The sequence below is a fragment of the Gorilla gorilla genome, chromosome 20 (assembly GCF_029281585.2).
Source record: "Gorilla gorilla gorilla isolate KB3781 chromosome 20, NHGRI_mGorGor1-v2.1_pri, whole genome shotgun sequence".
NCBI lineage: Eukaryota > Metazoa > Chordata > Mammalia > Primates > Hominidae > Gorilla > Gorilla gorilla.
Genome location: NC_073244.2, coordinates 52,574,044 through 52,592,074, shown reverse-complemented (window position 1 = coordinate 52,592,074; position 18,031 = coordinate 52,574,044). Strand labels below are relative to the sequence as shown.

General features: G+C 47.8%; 1 protein-coding gene across 1 annotated transcript; it reads left to right on the top strand.

Annotated features, from left to right (window-relative positions):
- Positions 1 to 11,737: 11,737 nt before the first annotated feature.
- Positions 11,738 to 17,583, top strand: LOC134757673 (cytochrome P450 2F5-like). The gene is made up of 6 exons (XM_063701191.1): positions 11,738 to 11,756; positions 11,872 to 12,032; positions 12,323 to 12,547; positions 13,711 to 13,852; positions 16,569 to 16,756; positions 17,344 to 17,583. Exons 1-6 carry the CDS (start codon positions 11,738 to 11,740, stop codon positions 17,581 to 17,583), a joined length of 975 nt encoding a protein of 324 aa, XP_063557261.1.
- Positions 17,584 to 18,031: the final 448 nt, after the last annotated feature.

Here is an 18,031-nt window from a genome sequence, read left to right as displayed (position 1 = left end):
ATACAGCAATATTTAGCGGATTTTACTGTATAGGTCTTACACTAAATGTAAGCCAAATGTAATGCTAGGTATGCCATTTTTTGTGTTATTGCTTATGGCATTTTTATTTTAATTTCCAAATAAAGAAGTATGATCGATTTTTCCATTTTAAAAATCTTTGTCTACCCCAAGTTCACAAAGATTTTCTCCTATGCTTTCTTTTGAAGAATTCATAGTTATAGCTTTTACTTTTAAGTCTGAGTCATTATGAGTTAATTTTTAAATATAGCGTGAAATAAGAGCAAAAGCATATTTTTTCCTTAAGGAAATTCAGTTATTCCAACACTTTCGTTAAAAGACTTTCCTTTCTCCCATTGAATAGCTTTGGCACCTTAATCAAAAATCAGTTGATTATATAAGTGTCTGTTTCTAGACCTTCTTTTCTGTTTCATTGATCAGTATATGCCTACACTACTTCATTGTAAAATAAGGTGAGCCCTCTGAATTTGTTACTTTTTTTTTTTTTTTTTTTTTTTTGAGATGGAGTCTTGCTCTGTCGCCCAGGCTGGAGTGCAGTGGCACAATCTCCGCTCACTGCAAGCTCCGTCTCCCGGGTTCACGCCATTCTCCTGCCTCAGCCTCCCGAGTAGCTGGGACTACAGGCGCCCGCCATCACACCCAGCTAATTTTTTGTATTTTTAGTAGAGACGGGGTTTCACCATGTTAGCCAGGATGGTCTTGATCTCCTGACCTCATGATCCGCCCGCCTCGGCCTCCCTAAGTGCTGGGATTACCGGCGTCAGCCACCGCGCCCGGCCTGTTACTCTTTTATAATTACTTTGACTAATAGTTGTAAAAGATATACGTCCTAGAATTTTTTTTTTTTTTTTTTTTTTTTTTTTTTTTTTTTTTTGAGACAGAGTCTCACTCTGTCGCCCAGGCTGGAGTGCAGTGGCACAAACTCGGCTCACTGTAACCTCTGCCTCCCGGATTCAAGTGATTCTCCTGCCTCAGCCTCCCAAGTAGCTGGGATTACAGGTGCCCAACACCATGCCCAGCTAATTTTTGTACTTTTAGTAGAAACAGGGTTTTGCCATGTTGGCCAGGCTGGTCTCAAGCTCCTGACCTAAGGTGAACCGCCCGCCTCGGCCTCCCAAAGTGCTGGGATTACAGGCGTGAGATACCTTGCCCAGCCACAGCTTAGAATTTAAAAATCATGTTACTAATTTATACCAAAACAAAAACAGCCTGCTGAAATTTTTATTGGGATTACAAGTAATCTGTTGATCAATTTCAGAAGAACTGACATCTTAACAATATTAAGTCTTCTAATTCATGGCCATGATAAATCTCTTCATTTAGATACTTAATTTCTCTCATCAATGATTTGTAGTTATGCTATTGCACAACTTTTGTTAATTTTAAGTATTTTATGTTTCCAATGGTATTATAACAAAAGGCTTTCAATATATCTTAAAATCTTAAATCCTGGCTGTCTGCAGTGGCTCACACCTGTAATCCTGACACTTTGAGAGGCCAAGGTGGGTAGATTGCTTGAGCTCAGAAGTTCGAGACTAGCCTGGGCAACTTGGCAAAATATAAAAATACAAAAAGATAGCTGGGTGTGGTCGTGCGCACCTATGGTCCCAGCTCCTCAGGAGGATGAGGTGGGAGGATGAGGTGGGAGGATGAGGTGGGAGGATGAGGTGGGAGGATTGCTTCAGCCTGGGAGGCAGAGGCTGCAGTGAGCCGAGATCATGCCACCGCACTCCAGCCTGAGTGACAGAGAGAGACCATGTCTCAAAAAAAAAAATAAAAAATAACAAAATCTTAAATCCAGAGCCATACAGAATTTTGTAATAAGAGATACTTCTGTATTCACATTTAAGAACTACATTCCCCAGTGGCTGCAAATTTCTATTCTAAGAAGCTATCATTTCTTTTGATACCTATTGATCACGACGGGGAATGAAAATGGGTCCAGTGTGGTCTTGTCAATCCAGGAATTTTTCAGAGGAAGCGTTTAATATTGGTTGAATGCCCAAGAATCCAGCTTACATGGGAGGAACAAAGGGAGTGTGGGTTAATCATCATAATCCCAAAACTAGCACAGAAAGTGGGTATGGCCTCAGACATCACCCAAGGTGCTGAAAGGAATCGCCTCCCAGCCACAACACACCTGCTCTTTCCTCTCCAAACCACTAATGCCCATCCCAACTCCAGATTATGGAAAGGGTCAACTCCCACTTTTAAAAATCCTGTTTAAAAGATACTTCTGGCTGGGTGTGGTGGCTCACGCCTGTAATCCTAGCACTTTGGGAAGCCAAAGTGGGCGGATCACTTGAGGTCAGGAGTTCAAAACCAGCCTGGCCAACATGGTGAAACTTCATCTCTACTAAAAATACAAAAAATTAGCCAGGCATGGTGGTGCACATCTGTAATCCCACCTACTGGGGAGGCTGAGGCAGGAGAATCGCTTGAACCCAGGAGGCAGGGGTTGCAGTTAGCTGAGATGGAGCCACTGCACTCCAGCCTGGGTGACACAGCGAGACTGTCTCAAAATAAAATAAAATGTACTTCTGAGTGTGTTGTGAGTGTGTATCTGTGTCTGTGGGGAGGTGTGTGTGCATGTCTGTGTGTTTCTGGGATCCTTCTAATCTCATTAGTAGTAGCTTTTGTCTCCTTGGGATTTTATGTATCTGATAATATCAGCGATGAATAAAAGTTTTATTTCCTCCTTTTCAATTTGTACTGCATTTCTCTTTTGTACTTTACAGCAATGGCTATATTGTTTAATTTGAGTGGTGAGAGCTGACATCACTGTTTGTTGGGTATGGAGAACCAGTCAGCCAAGAAAATACCTGTTAAGTACAATACTTTACATAATTAAGAATACAAAGTATTGTTTTCATTTATTTAGCATCTTTTTGGTATGTTTGTCATTGAGGGAGTGGTAAGTGGGTATGAGAGCTAGTATAGAGGATTAAATGTGTAGGAAGTTATGACTGTTTTTATCCACTCATATATATATATGGGAGAGAAAAGGCTATATTTTATTATAGAGTAATGCATTTCTTATTTTCCATTGTTTGTTTTGCATAGAAAATTTCTAAAACTTAAAATAATACTCTCCATAAACCAATATTCTTCTGCGCTTTTTTTTTTTTTTTAATTGAGACAGAGTCTGCTGTGTTGCCCAGGCTGGAGTGCAGTGGTATGATCACGGCTCCCTGCAGCCTTGAACTCCTAGGCTCAAGTGATCCTCCCACCTCAGCCTTCTGAGTGGCTGACTATAGGCACATGCCACCACATCCAGCATCCAGCTAACTTTTTTTTTTTTTTGAGATGGAATTTCACTTTCGTCACCCAGGCTGGAGCGCAATGGCCGGATCATGGCTCACTGCAACCTCTGCCTCCCAGGTTCAAGTGATTCTCCTGCCTCAGCCTCCCAAGTCCTGAGATTACTGGTGCCCCACCACCATGCCCAGCTAATTTTTGTATTTTAGTAGAGACAGGGTTTCACTATGTTACCCAGGCTGGTCTCAAACCCCTGACCTCAGGCAATCCACCACCCGCCTCGGCCCCCCAAAGTACTGGGATTACAGGTGTGAGCCACCACGCCTGGCCTAATGTTGTTGGTTGTTTTGTTTTGTTTTGTTTTGGTAGAGACAAGGTCTCACTATTTCCCCAGGCTAGTCTCAAACTCCTGGCCTCAGCCGCCCGAATAGCTGGGGTTACAGGCATATGCCACCACACTCAGCTAATTTTTTTGTATTTTTAGTAAAAAAAGGGGTTTCACTGTGTTGGCCACGCTGGTCTCCAACCCCTGACCTCTGGTGATCCACCCCCGTCGGCCTCCCAAAGTGCTGGGAACCAGTGCGCCTGGCCTAAAATCTTAAAAATAATAAAACAAATGTTTAAATCCTATCTGTGACATTAATTGAAATCTGACCAGAGCCAAATAACAACAAAGTAATAATACTAATAACTAGCAACCCTCATGAGTACTTACGTAGCAGGTTTTGGAGTTCCAGCCTAGTTTTGCCAAAACTCCTTATTTAATCCTAGGCCCCTGTCTCAGCCTCTCGAGTAGCTGGGACTAGAGGTGCACACAACCACACCTGGCTAATTTTTGTATTTTTCAGTAGAGACAGGGTTTCACCACGTTTGACAGGCTGGTCTTGAACTCCTGACCTCAGGTGATCCACCAACCTCAGCCTCCCAAAGTGCTGGGATTACAGGCCTGGGCCATCATTCCCAGCCCAATTTTTTTTTTTTTTTTTTTGAGACAAGGTCTTGCTCTGTCACTCAGGCTGGAAGGCAGTGGTGTGATCATAGCTCACCATAGCCAGGACCTCTTGGGCTCAAGCAATCCTTCCACCTCAGCCTCCCGAGTAGCTGGGACCACAGGCACGTGCCACAATGCCTGGCTAATTTTTTAATCTTTTGCAGAGACAGGGTCTCACTATGTTGCCCAGGTTGGTCTCAGACTCCTGGGCTCAAGCAATTCTCCTGCCTTTGCAGTGAGATAATTTAGGAATCAGAGAGACTGAGGGGTTGAGGAGGATTTATTATTATTATTTAGGTGCACCGGCCCAGTCAGATCAACATCCAAAAAGACTGAGCCCCAGACAAAGAGTCCAGCTACCTTTTAAGCATTTTGTGGGGCGGGAGGAGATGTGTGCAAGGGGAAGCATACAACAGAAGCGAGAAACAAAGACACTTATTCAGTTGAGACATGCATTACATCATTTCTTACTTTTCAAGGAACAGCATATTTTACGACTTATCTGTCTAGTGACCTTGCAGCTGCACAGCTAGAGAAACAGTGTTCACAATGCCTGGCAAAGGGAGAGATAAGGCTCCCTAGCCACAGAAAAACAGGCAGTTAATTTTAAAGGACTCCAGCTCTTTCTCTTCCTAAAGGGGAATTGGGTTTTCTTACGTAAGAAACTGAGTTTTTGCTTACAAAAAGAGCTCCAAAGGGAAAGAGCTGCTTACAGTGGCCTCAAATCATTGGCTGAATACAGAGCTGCACAGGCTGAGGGAAAGACTCCACAAAGCTGAGGAGAAAACAGCTACTGAGAAAAGAACGACTACCGGCTGAGCAGCTGAGGGATGAACTTTTTTTTTTGAGACAGAGTCTCACTCTGTCACCCAGGCTGAGGTGCAGCCACGTGATCTCAGCTCACTGCAACCACTGCCTCCCAGGTTCAAGCGATTCTCCTGCCTCAGCTTCCCAAGAGCCTGGGACTACAGGTGCCCACCAACACAGCCAGCTAATTTTTGGCATTTTGAGATCACGCCACTGCACTCGAGCCTGGGTGACAGAGTGAGACTCCATCTCAAAAAAAAAGTAAATAAATAAAAATAAAGCTGAAGATTTCCTCATTACCAAGGTACCAAGGTAAGGTCCCAGAATCCTCCAATAGCCATGTTACATCTTCCTCCACAGCCTAGAATCTCCATGTTCATCCCAAACTTCCTCCCTCAGGACCTCCCAACAATACACATTTCCAAAGCCTCCTACAGTAGAGGCCGCCAAACTCCCATGTACACAAAATACCTATGTCCTGACCTCAAAACCCTTTCCTAATGGACCCAAATGGCCATGTTCCCCTACACAGTCTCCCTCAAGACAGAATTAGTGTGCAGGTGTCAGCCCCTTGTGATAGACAAGCAGAGGAAGAGCAGCAGTGGATCTAAGAACAGGTGAATGTCCACCACATGTCCTAATTGTGTGGGCTTGGCCTCCAGGATATCATCTTCTTCCTGCACCCTTGACTTTCAAGGAAGGAATAAATATGGAGGATCAAGGGGAGAGCCATAAGGAGGACAAGGAAGATCTTAGGGACCTAGAAATAGAAACAGCAGCTTCCAGGCGTCGAGCTTCCCTGTGCCTGATGCTGCGCTAAGGAGAACTTTTCATGGAGTGTGCGATGCAGTCTTCACAAATCCGTGATAAAGGTTCTATGATCGTCCACATTTTACATGTGAGCAAACAGAGTCAGAATCATTAAGATTCAACCACTGAAAGTACCTAGCACAGATGTAGTAGTCAGATCTGTTTGACTCTAGAGGCTATGCTTTTTTTTTTTTTTTTTTTTTGAGACAGTCTCACTCTGTCACCCAGGCTGGAATGCAGTGGCACAATCTCGGCTCACTGAAACCTCTGCCTCCCAGGTTCAAGTGACTCTCCTGCCTCAACCTCCCAAGTAGCTAGGATTATAGGCACCTACCACCACACCTGGCTAACTTTTGTATTTTTTAGTAGAGATGGGGGGGTTTCACCATGTTGACCAGGCTGGTCTTGAACTTGTGACCTCAAGCGATCCACCCACCTTGGCCTCCCAATGTGCTGGGATTACAGGCGTGAGCCACCACGCCCAGCTGAGGCTATGCTCTTAACTACACTTACTCCCCTTCCTGCCCTTTCCCCTCAATCTGCAGACAGGGTACTAAGAGCAACTGGGAAAAAATTCAAACTCCAGGGCATTGCGTGTTTCATAATAAATCGCAGATCTCAAGTTTCAAACATTTTACGATATGTGTTGGCAGCTTAGATGTCATTTGTTGACTCTTCTACCAAGGACGGGTGGGGGAAGGTAATAAGAAGCCCTAAAGCTGTGTCTGGTTTTGTAACAAGCACGTGAGTCCATAAAACCAAATGCCTGCATGAGATGTAATTGTCCACGTGCTCTCCCCCTTGGAAAGAGTCTGAAACTTTTGACTCAGTGATTCCTCAACATAAGGAATTCAGCAGATGTTAAAACCACAGTCTCTAATTCAAAATTTGAGCTATTAAGATCACTGGGTGTGAAATCATGGCCTCCTGTTTTGTTGGTTGTTTGGGGTGGGTTTTTTTGTCTTTTTGAGACAGTGTCTTGCTCTGTCACCCAGGCTGGAATGCAGTGTCACAATCATAATTCACTGCAGCCTTAACCCCCTGGCTCAGGCAATCCTCCCACCTCAGCCTCCCAAGCAGCTGGGACCACAGGTGCATTCTCCCACACCCTAGTAGTAGAACTTTTTTAAATGTTTTTGTATAGATGGTGTCTCGCTATAGGGCCCAGGCTGGTATCCACTACCACCTCAGCCTCCCAGAGCAATCCTTACTCTCAGTCACGGTTCTTGGAACTATAAATTGGTACAGCTTCAGAGGAGAGTAATGTGAATGCTTTTCTCTAAATTACAAAAGAACATACTCTCAGATTCAGTTAACTCCACTTCTAGTAATGTCTCCTATGATGTACATGAAAGTGTGCAAAATCACCTAGATTCATCAAAGAACTGTTTACATAATGAAAAACAGGAAACCAAAATGTGCACCAAGATATTGGTTAAACAAATTATGATGCATTCATTTGATAGACTTGGTCCATCAGAACCCCAGCAGAAAAATATGAGTGCTTAATGGAGGGACTTTTTTTTTTTTTGACTCGGAGTCTCGCTGTTTCGCCCAGGCTGGCGTGCAATTGCGCGATCTCAGCTCACTGCAAACTTCGCCTCCCGGGTTCAGGCCATTCTCCTGCCTCAGCCTCCCGAGTAGCTGGAACTACAGGCACCCGCCACCACGCCCGGCTAATTTTTTGTGTTTTTAGTAGAGACGGGGTTTCACCATGTTAGCCAGGAAGGTCTCGATCTCCTGACCTCGTCATCCGCCCGCCTCGGCCTCCAAAAGTGCTGGGATTACAGGTGTGAGCCGCCACACCTGGCCAATGGTGGGACTTTTTACAAAGTGGAGGGCAGTGTGAAAGAACCCTACAAGACGTTGAAGCACTCTATGGCTTACAATAAGGAGACGCCATCATCATCCCTAGGTGGAAAGGTGCAGTGAGAGCGAGTAGTTTCCGAAACCGAGACTGATTGTATAGGGGTAAAAGAGAGCCCCCAGCAGGAGGGCATGGTTTCTGGCAGAGGAATACAACCACTGCTATCACACAGCCAAGAAAAATAATCTGACATTGCTCCTCTCTCAAACTTCCATTGGCCAAACCCAAAAATTTTTTTAATGTATGGGTGAAGGGAGCATGGGTGGTACAGTTTATAGAGGCCACCCTTCTAAAAGACAGGTCATGGTGGAGAGTGGAGATGGTAGGGCAAATAGAATACCCAGCACAATGGCCAGGAGCTCACGCCTGTAATCCCAACACTTTGGGAGGCTGAGGTGGGCAGATCATGAGACCAGGAATTCAAGACCAGCTTGGCCAACGTGGCAAGACCCTGTCTCTACTAAAAATACAAAAAATAGCCAGGCGTGGTGGCACACACCTGTAATCTCAGCTACTCAGGAGGCTGAGGCCCGAGAATCACTTGAGCCCGGGAGGCAGAGGTCGCAGTGAGCCAAGATTGCCCTACTGCACTCCAGCCTGAAAGACAGAATGAGATGGTCTTAAAAGAAAAAGAAAAAAAATTCCAACCCAACCTGACAGATACAGTGGATATAGTAAGTTACTATTTGTGTATTTGTGTATGGAATACCCTGGAAACTGGTAACATTAGTATCAACTTGGGAAGGGAAACTGGTTGAAGAAATTTCACTTTCCATCATTTTGTATCTTTTGAATTTTGGATAGTGTCAACATATTACCTGATCAAGGAGAAAAGAAATTTAAAAATCAGGTGTAAAGGGAGTGTACCTCTGCTTCCAAATTTAAGCCAAGAGCCACTGTGAAAAGTAGTTTGGTGATTTCTAAAAAAACTTAAAATAGAACTACCATCCGACCCAGCAATCTCATTATTGAATATATACACAAAAGAATATCAATCGTTCTACCATGAAGACACGTGCACACCTTTGTTCACAGCAGCACTGTTCACAATAGCACAGATGTGGAATCAACCTAAATGCCCATCAGTGGTAGACTGGATAAAGAAAATGTGGGCTGGGCGTGGTGACTCACGCCTGTAATCCCAGCACTTTGGGAGGCCAAGGTGGGTGGATTACGTGAGGTCGGTAGTTCGAGACCAAGCCTGTCCAACATGGTGAAACCCCGTCTCTACTAAAAATACAAAAAAAAATCGCCAGGCATAGTAGCGGGCACCTGTATTCCCAGCTACTTGGGAGGCTCAGGCAGGAGAATTCACTTGAACCCAGGAGGCAGAAGTTGCAGTGAGACGAGATCACACCACTGCATTCCAGCCTGGGCAACAGAGCAAGACTCGAAAGAAAGAAAGAAAAAGAAAAAGAAAGAGAGAAAGAGAGAAAGAGAGAGAGAGAGAAGGAAGGAAGGAAGGAGAAAGACAGAAAATGTGGTATATATACACCATGGAATACTATACAGCCATAAAAGGAACAAGATAATGTCTTTTGCAGCAACATAGATGGAGCTGGAGGCCACTATCCTAAGTGAACTAATGCAGGGACAGAAAACCAGACACCACAGGTTCTCACTTATAGGTGGGAGCTGAACATTGACTGCACACTGACACAAAAAAGGGAACAACAAACAGCAGGGCCTACTTGAGGGTAAGATGGGAGGAGGGTGAGGACCGAAAAACTACGTGTCGGGTGCTATGCTTATTACCTGGGTGATGAAATAATGTGTACACCAAACCCTCACCATTGCTGAAGAGACTGGCGGCTAAATAGAGCAGTGGGTGAAATGGTCCCTGAGTGACATGTTAGGTCTTTGTACATAATTTAAAATAATGTGGCAATATTAATTTTAAAAAAAGAGGAGTGCAGGAAGAGTCAGAGAGAGACAATGTGAGGATGGAAGCAGAGACTGGAGTGATGTGCTTTGAAGATGGATGAAGGGGCTTCGCACAAAGGAATAAAGGGGCGACCAGAAGCTGAAAAGGCGAGGAAATGGATCCTCTTATCAAGGCTCCAGGAGGTACCAGCCCTGCTGACACCTTGACTTTATCCCAGTGAAGCTGATTTTGGAATTCTGGGCCCCAGAAGTAAAATAATAGTTTGGGGTCTGTTTATTTACTTGTTTGTTTGTTTGTTTGTTTGAAATGAAGCTTCACTCTTGTTGCCCAGGCTGGAGTGCAGTGGTATGGTCTTGGCTCACTGCAGCCTTGCCCTCCTGAGCTCAACTGATTCTCCCACCTTAGCTTCTCAAGTAGCTGGGATTACAGGCATGTGCCACCACATTCAACTCATTCTTTTAACTTTTTATAGAGAGGGAGTCTTGCTATGTTGCCCAGGCTAGTCTCAAACTCCTGTGCTCAAGCAATCCTCCTTCCTCAGCCTCCCAATATATTCTGGGATTACAGGTGTGACCCACCACACCCAGCCTACATTATCTTTTCTTACTCAGTCCCTCCTGCCTCCCTCTAAAAACGATCCCTGTGATTACATTAGGCCCAGCCAGACAGTCTAGAGTAAACTTCTCATCTCAAAATCCTCAACTTAATCCCACCTGCAAAGTCCTTTTTACCATGTAAGGTAACAAATTCACAGGTTGTAAGGATAAGGACCTGGACATCTTTTGGGGGGCATTACAACCTGCCACAACACCATGATCTGTAACAGCCTTGCAATGGGTCAGGCCCTTCACTGACTCCCAGTCACACACTCACTGACTTCTTATAGTAGCCCCATGATGAGAGGAGTGCCACCAGGCCCATTTTACAGATGAGAAGACTGAGGCTCGGAAAAAGGAAGTCAGTTTGCCCAAGTCACACCAAGACTAAGAGACCAACGAGGATTCAAACCGCGTCCATCTAACTCCAGATCTGGTTTTCTGGGCTGTGCTATTGTGTCCTGGGTGCTGTGTTGAAATATGTTGTTTTGGCTGGGCATGGTGGCTCACGCCTATAATCCTAGCACTTTGGGAGGCCAAGGTGGTGGATCACTTGAGCTCAGGAATTCGAAACCGGCCTGGGCGACATGGTGAAACCCTGTCTCTACAAAAAATACAAAAACTAGACCAGGCGCGGTGGCTCATGCCTGTAATCTTAGCACTTTGGGAAGCCAAGGTGGGCACATCACTTGAGGTCAGGAGTTCGAGACCAGTCTGGACAACATGGTGAAACCCCATCTCTACTAAAAATACAAAAAAATTAGCCGGGTGTGATCTCAGCTCATTGGGAGGCTGAGGCAGGAGAATCTCTTGAACCTGGGAGGCAGATGTTGCAGTGAACCGAGATCGTGCCACCGCACTCCAGCATGGGCGACGGAGCGAGATTTCATCTCGATAAAAGGAAAGAAAGAAATGTGTTGTTCAGTATTTACTATGGTCTGTTCAGCTGTTGGACGGCCAGATGCTACGTGTTGTGTTGAGATATTTCTGGGTGAGATTGTAGAGTTGTCAGGCACTGCATGTGGTTTTGCGTTGTGTCATCTGCTGGCTGCCAACGTTGTTGCATTGCTGCATAGCACGTCCTTTGTTCTGCTGCCTTGACTGTATGTGTTGTGATGTCACATCGTGTGTTCTGTGCTGTCTGCTGGGTTGCTGTGTACTAGCGTGTGTTGTGTGGCAGGATTATGTAGCAGTATGCTGGCATTATGTGTTGGTGTGTGGTTACCGTGTCTTGGGATGTTTCCGGGCTGGCTGTTGGGTCACTGCGTGTCATGTGTTGGCATGTACTGTGATCGTATTTGCTGGGTGTTCTGTTGCCCTGTGTTGTTGTGTTCCGTGATGCCTGATGATTGCCTTGTGCTATGTCGCGTGCTGTGTGTGTGTTGCCAACCTGTTCTGTGGTTGGGCGTTGTTGCTGTCGATGTGCTGCAGGAAGCTGTGGGTTCGGTGCTGTCTGTGGCATTGACAGATACTTCTGGGGTGTTGTTAAGCAGCATGTTGTGACCATGTCCCTGTGTTTGCACCGTAAGACACGTTGCCATGGTTGAGTCGGATGTTGTGCAAATTAATGGTGTTGCTGCATGAGGTCTGGTGTGCTGCACACAGCGTCTTCCCGACCCATTCCATTCTTCACCCTCAGGCGAGCCCTTTGACCCCACGTTTGTACTGAGTCGCTCACGGTCCAACATTATCTGTTCCGTGCTCTTCGGCAGCCGCTTCGACTACGATGATGAGCGTCTGCTCACCATTATCCGCCTTATCAATGACAACTTCCAAATCATGAGCAGCCCCTGGGGCGAGGTCAGCCAACTGAGTCCAGCAGGGACAGGCTGTCGGGTCCACAGGATCTAGGAATGCAGAGGAAACAGTGGGCGGGGAAAGGGCTGCGAAAGGCCCGCCCAGGGCCCGCCCCCTCCCATCTGACCCCACCCAGAGTTACACGGCCACGCCCACTCCCCTCCACTGAGCATTTATGGCCGCCACTGCCTCCTTCCCACTCCCCCTCAGCCCCAACCCCCACCCCGGACCTGGCTGCCCTTGGAGACCCTGTCCCTGCCTACCTAATCCACACTGACCCCATTCGCCCCTGAACACCCTTCGTCCTCCTCCAAAACCCTCCCACTCTGTCTGGTCCCCAGTTGTACGACATCTTCCCGAGCCTCCTGAACTGGGTGCCTGGGCCACACCAACGCATCTTCCAGAACTTCAAGTGCCTGAGAGACCTCATCGCCCACACCGTCCACGACCACCAGGCCTCGCTAGACCCCAGATCTCCCCGGGACTTCATCGACTGCTTCCTCACCAAGATGGCAGAGGTAATCCCTACCTGGAAATCCCACCTCTAGTCTGACCTGAAATTCTCCTGCTGCCCCTGCCTCAAACCCACAGGGACCCCAGATGGGGCAGGGTTGAGGGACCTTCTCCCTGGAGAAGCTGAAGCATCTGGCCCAGCTGGGCTGGAGCCAGGAGCCACTCGCAGCCACCGCCAACTTACAGCTTATTAAGAAGTCATCAAAGGAGGTGGGGCAGGGCAGAGGGGGCAGTTGCTCAGGCTTGTTATCCCAGCACTTTGGGAGGCCGAGGCAGGAGGATCGCTTGAGTCCAGGAGTTCGAGGCCAGCCTGGACAATATAGTAAGACCCAGTCTCTACAACACATACATACACACACACACATACACACATACATACAGACATACATACACACATACACACATGCATACATACACACACACATACATACACACACATACACACATACACACATACACACATACATACACACATACACACATACACACACATACATACACACATACATACATACACACATACAGACATGCATACACACATACACACAGACATACAGACATACATACATACATACACACATACATACACATACAGACATACATACACACATATACACATATACACACACACACATACACATACATACATACACACATACACACATACATACATACACACATACACACATACATACATACACACATACACACATACAGACATACACACATACACACATACATACATACACACATACACACATACATACAGACATACATACATACACACATACATACATACACATACACACATACATACATACACACACACATACATACAGACATACATACATACACACATACATACATACACACATACAGACATACATACGCACATACATACACACACATACATACATACACACATACATACATACATAAAATGTATTTTTTAAAAAAACAAGAAGTCATTCAAGCTCTATCCAAGAAGTTAATTGTAGGCCCTGCAGCTGAGATTTTCCCTGCCCTGCCCTTCTGCGTTCCCCAGCTCTCCCAGGGAAAGAAAGTTAAACCCAGCTGGGACTGAATGGGCCCCCAGCAGCAGTTGTACTGGTCTAGAGTGAAGGGGCCTCCATCCCTGGCTCACATCCCCACCCCTCTACCATGGCAGAAGAAGGAGGACCCGCTGAGCCACTTCCACATGGATACCCTGCTGATGACCACACATAACCTGCTCTTTGGCGGCACCGAGACGGTGGGCACCATGCTGCGTTACGCCTTCCTGGCACTCATGAAGTACCCGAAAGTTCAAGGTGAGGCCCACCCACACAGCAGCGTGGAGGTGCCCATGTGTTCCAGCCTCACCCCAGAGCAGGGAGCCACGACCCCGCCTCCAGTCCTGCCTCCCAGGTCTGATATAGCCTCCTGCTGGCACCAGGATTCCACAGCCAAACCACAAACCCACACGGAGGCCAATCCCACCACGTGGCCCACGAGGTCCACGCAGCCTGCCTGAATCCCGACCCAGATCCCACCTGCTTAATTGTTGTTTTTTTTGTTTTTGTTTTGTTTTTTGGAGACGGAGTCTCGCTCTGTCACCCAGGCTGGAGTGCAGCGGCATGATCTCGGTTGGCTCACTGCAACTTCTGCCCCCTGAGTCCAAGGCATTTCTCCCGCCTCAGCCTCCCAAGTAGCTGGGATTACAGGTGCACACCACCACATCCAGCTAATTTTTGTATTTTTAGTAGAGACAGGGTTTCACCAAGTTGGCCAGGCTGGTCTCGAACTCCTGGCCTCAAGTGATCCACCCACCTCGGCCTCCCAAAGTGCTGGGATTACAGGCGTGAGCCACTGCATCCAGCTCTGCTTAGTTTTTTGTTTGTTTTTGAGACAGAGTCACTCTGTCGCCCAGGTGTACAGAGGCACAATCACAGCTCACTGCAGCCCCGACCTCGGGCTCAAGCGATCTTCCCACCTCAGCCTTATCAATAGCTGAGAGTACAGATGTGCACCACCACACTCAATACACTCAGCTAATTTTTTATTTTTTGTACAGACAGAGCCTTGCTGTGTTGCCCTGGCTGGTCTCCAACTCCTGGGATCAAGCAATCCTCTCACCTCAGCCTCCCAAAGTGCTGGGGTTACAGGTGTGAGCCAACGCTCCCGCCTCCACCTGCTTAGTCTTGCTTTGTGCCCACCGTGTCCACCACCGCATGCTGGCTTCAGAGCCCAGCTAACAGTCCTCCCAGAACTCTGCCCCAGAGCCCCAGCCACCCACTTGCCAGGGAACCCTACCTTTCCCACACAGCCTGGCCCACACACGGAGCTCTGTCTGCTACTCCACCTCCCCAAGCTCCACCTCTGGGTATAACCCCTGCTCTGCCTCTGATCTCCAGCCCTCCCACACAGTCCACCCACTCGATCCACCGTCCAGCAAGTAGGGTCCCGAAACTGCTCCTGAAAGCCCATCAGGTCCTGGATTCCAGGCCTCCCTGAAGCCCCACCCACACAACCCAACGGCCAGGCCCTTGCGCAAGCCAACCTTTCGCCCTCACTGACCCACTTCCTCCCAGGCCCTGGCTAACTCTTTTTTTTTTTTTTCCTTTTTTTTTTTTTGAGATGGAGTCTCGCTCTGTCACCCAGGCTGGAGTGCAGTGGCCCAATCCCGGCTCACTGCAACCTCCGCCTCCCAGGTTCAAGCAATTCTCCTGCCTTAGCCTCCGGAGTAGCTGGGACCATAGGTGTGCGCCACCGCGCCCAGCTAATTTTTCTATTTTGTTTTAGAGACGGAGTTTCGCCATGTTGCCCAGGCTGGTCTCTGAAGGGGGCCAGCCCCTTCACACCTGTGGGTATTTCTCATCAGGTGGGACAAGAGACTGAGAAAAGAAATAAGGCACAGAGACAAAGTATAGAGAAAGAACAGTGGGCCCAGGGGACCAGTGCTCAGCATACGGAGGAACTGCACCAGCCCCAGTCTCTGAGTTCCCTCAGTATTTATTGATTACTATTTTCACTATCTCGGCTAGGGGAATGCGGCAGGAGAACAGGGTGATAGTGGGGAGAAGGTCAGCAGGAAAATATGTGAGCAAAGGAATCCGGGTTACAAATAAGTCCAAGGGAAGGTACTGTGCCCAGATGTGTAGGTAGGCCAGATTTATGCTTCTCTCCACCCAAATATCTCAGTGTAGCAAAGAGTAACAAAGCAGCATTGCCACCAGCATATCTCACCTCCAGCCACAGGGTGGTTTTCTCCTATCTCAGAACAGAAGGAATGTATGATCGGGTTTTACACTGAGACATTCCATTACCAGGGACATGCAAGGGATGGAGGCCTTCCTCTTATCTCAACCGCAAGCGGCCTTCCTCTTTTACTAATCCTCCTCAGCACACGCCATTTACGGGTGTGAGGCTGGGGGATGGTCAGGTCTTTCCCTTCCCACAAGGCCATATCTCAGGCTGCCTCAGTTGGAGGAAACCTTGGACAATACCCAGGCTTTCTTGGGCAGAGGTCCCTGCAGCTTTCCGCAGTGCATTGTGCCCGAGAATGGAGAATGGCGATGACATTTACCAAGCATACTGCCTGTAAACATATTGTTAACAAGGCACAACCTGCACAGCCCTAGATCCCTTAAACCTTGATTCCATACAGCACATGTTTCTGAGCACAGGGTTGGGGCTAAAGTTACAGATTAACAGCATCTCAAGGCAAAGTAATTTTCTTAGTACAGATCAAAATGGAGTTTCGTATGTCTTCCTTTTCTACATAGACACAGTAACAGTCTGATCTCTCTTTCTCTTCCCTACAGTCTCAAACTCCTGGGCTCAAGTGATCCATCCGCCTCATCCTCCCAAGTGCTGGGATTATAGGCATGAGCCACCGCGCCCGGCCAGCTCTAGCTAATTCTCACGTACGCCCCAGCAGCGGCGCCCAGCGCTGGGAGGCTTTGACTAGACCCCTCCCCACATACGGACACACCTCTTCCCAGCCTGGTTTGATACCCTCCACCCCGCTTCCCCCTTCCCCTCCAGCCCACGTGCAGGAGGAGATCGACCTTGTGGTGGGACACGTGCGGCTGCCAGCGCTGGAGGACCGCGCGGCCATGCCTTACACAGACGCGGTGATCCACGAGGTGCAGCGCTTTGCAGACATCATCCCCATGAGCTTGCCGCACCGCATCACTAGGGACACGGCCTTTCACGGCTTCCTGATACCCAAGGTGCGCTAGGCCTGGCAAACGATATCAGGCAACCTAAGAGGAGGCATCGCAGGCTCTTGCAGCTCGCAAGCAGTATCCCAGGCACTAGCAATCAACACCCCAGGCCTTAGCAACTGGCATCCCAAGCCCTAGCTACAGACATCTCAGACCCTTAAATCCAGAAGCTCAGGCCTTTGCCAGGACCCCATCTCATATCATACTGGACTAGACCCCTTCACCATGACAAATCCCCTTCCTAGAACCCCTCCCTGGAAGCCCTGGGGTCTGGAACTTCATCTGGAGGATCCCCTGGGCCTAAACGCTATTCTCAGGGACCCCTCCTTTTTCCCAGAAACCGCACATCTGCTCCCACAAAGGGTGGGGGTTTCCCACATCCCTGTCAAAGTCCCCAATAATACAGCATATAGCACTCATCACTTGGAACCCTAGACACCCACACATATTTCCTTGGCCCCCGATTGAGTCCTATACCCACCTATACCCACCCCTTATCAAGTCCCCAGGACACCCAGCCCAATACAATGGAAAGGAGTTTGGGAGCCTCCCAGCCCTCCTACACTGCTAAGTCCACCTCCTCACCCACACAGGGCACCGATATCATCACCCTCCTTAACACCGTCCACTACGACCCCAGCCAGTTCCTGACGCCCCAGGAGTTCAACCCCGAGCATTTTTTGGATGCCAATCAGTCCTTCAAGAAGAGTCCAGCCTTCATCCCCTTCTTAGCTGCTGAGGGCAGGAATCAGAGTCTTTCTGGCCCAATTTCTACCTACATTCCTCATCCTAATTCCACTTGCCAAATCCTCTCACTCCTTCCTTCCACCTAGTCTCAGTTTTGGATGTACAGAGACATTCATTCCTCCTCTCAACTTTGCTCCTATAGGCAAGTAGTGACTAAAATCCTCGTGAAGCAAGGTGGGGAGGTTGATTAATAATTTAACTTGGGACTGGGCCTGGTGGCTCACACCTGTAATCCCAGCACTTTGGGAGGCTGAGGGGGGTGGATCACCTGAGGTGAGGAGTTCGAGACCAGCCTGACCAATATGGTGAAACCCTGTCTCTACTTAAAATACAAAAATTAGCCGGGTGTGGTGGTGGGCGCCCATAGTCCCAGCTACTCCTGAGGAGAAACAAGAAAATCACTTGAACCCGGGAGCCGGAGGTTGCAGTGAGCCGAGATTGCACCATTGTACTCCAGCCTCAGCAACAAAGCGAGACTCTGTCTCAAAAAAAATAATGATAATAATTTAACAGCCAGGGGCGGTTACTCACGCC

Excerpts from the sequence above, each read along its gene's own strand:
- LOC134757673 (XM_063701191.1), top strand. Across the intron at positions 12,033-12,322 it reads TGAGCAGCCCCTGGGGCGAG|ACACCCTTCGTCCTCCTCCA; the intron begins GTCAGCCAACTG and ends ATTCGCCCCTGA. Across the intron at positions 16,757-17,343 it reads ACGGCTTCCTGATACCCAAG|GGCACCGATATCATCACCCT; the intron begins GTGCGCTAGGCC and ends TCACCCACACAG.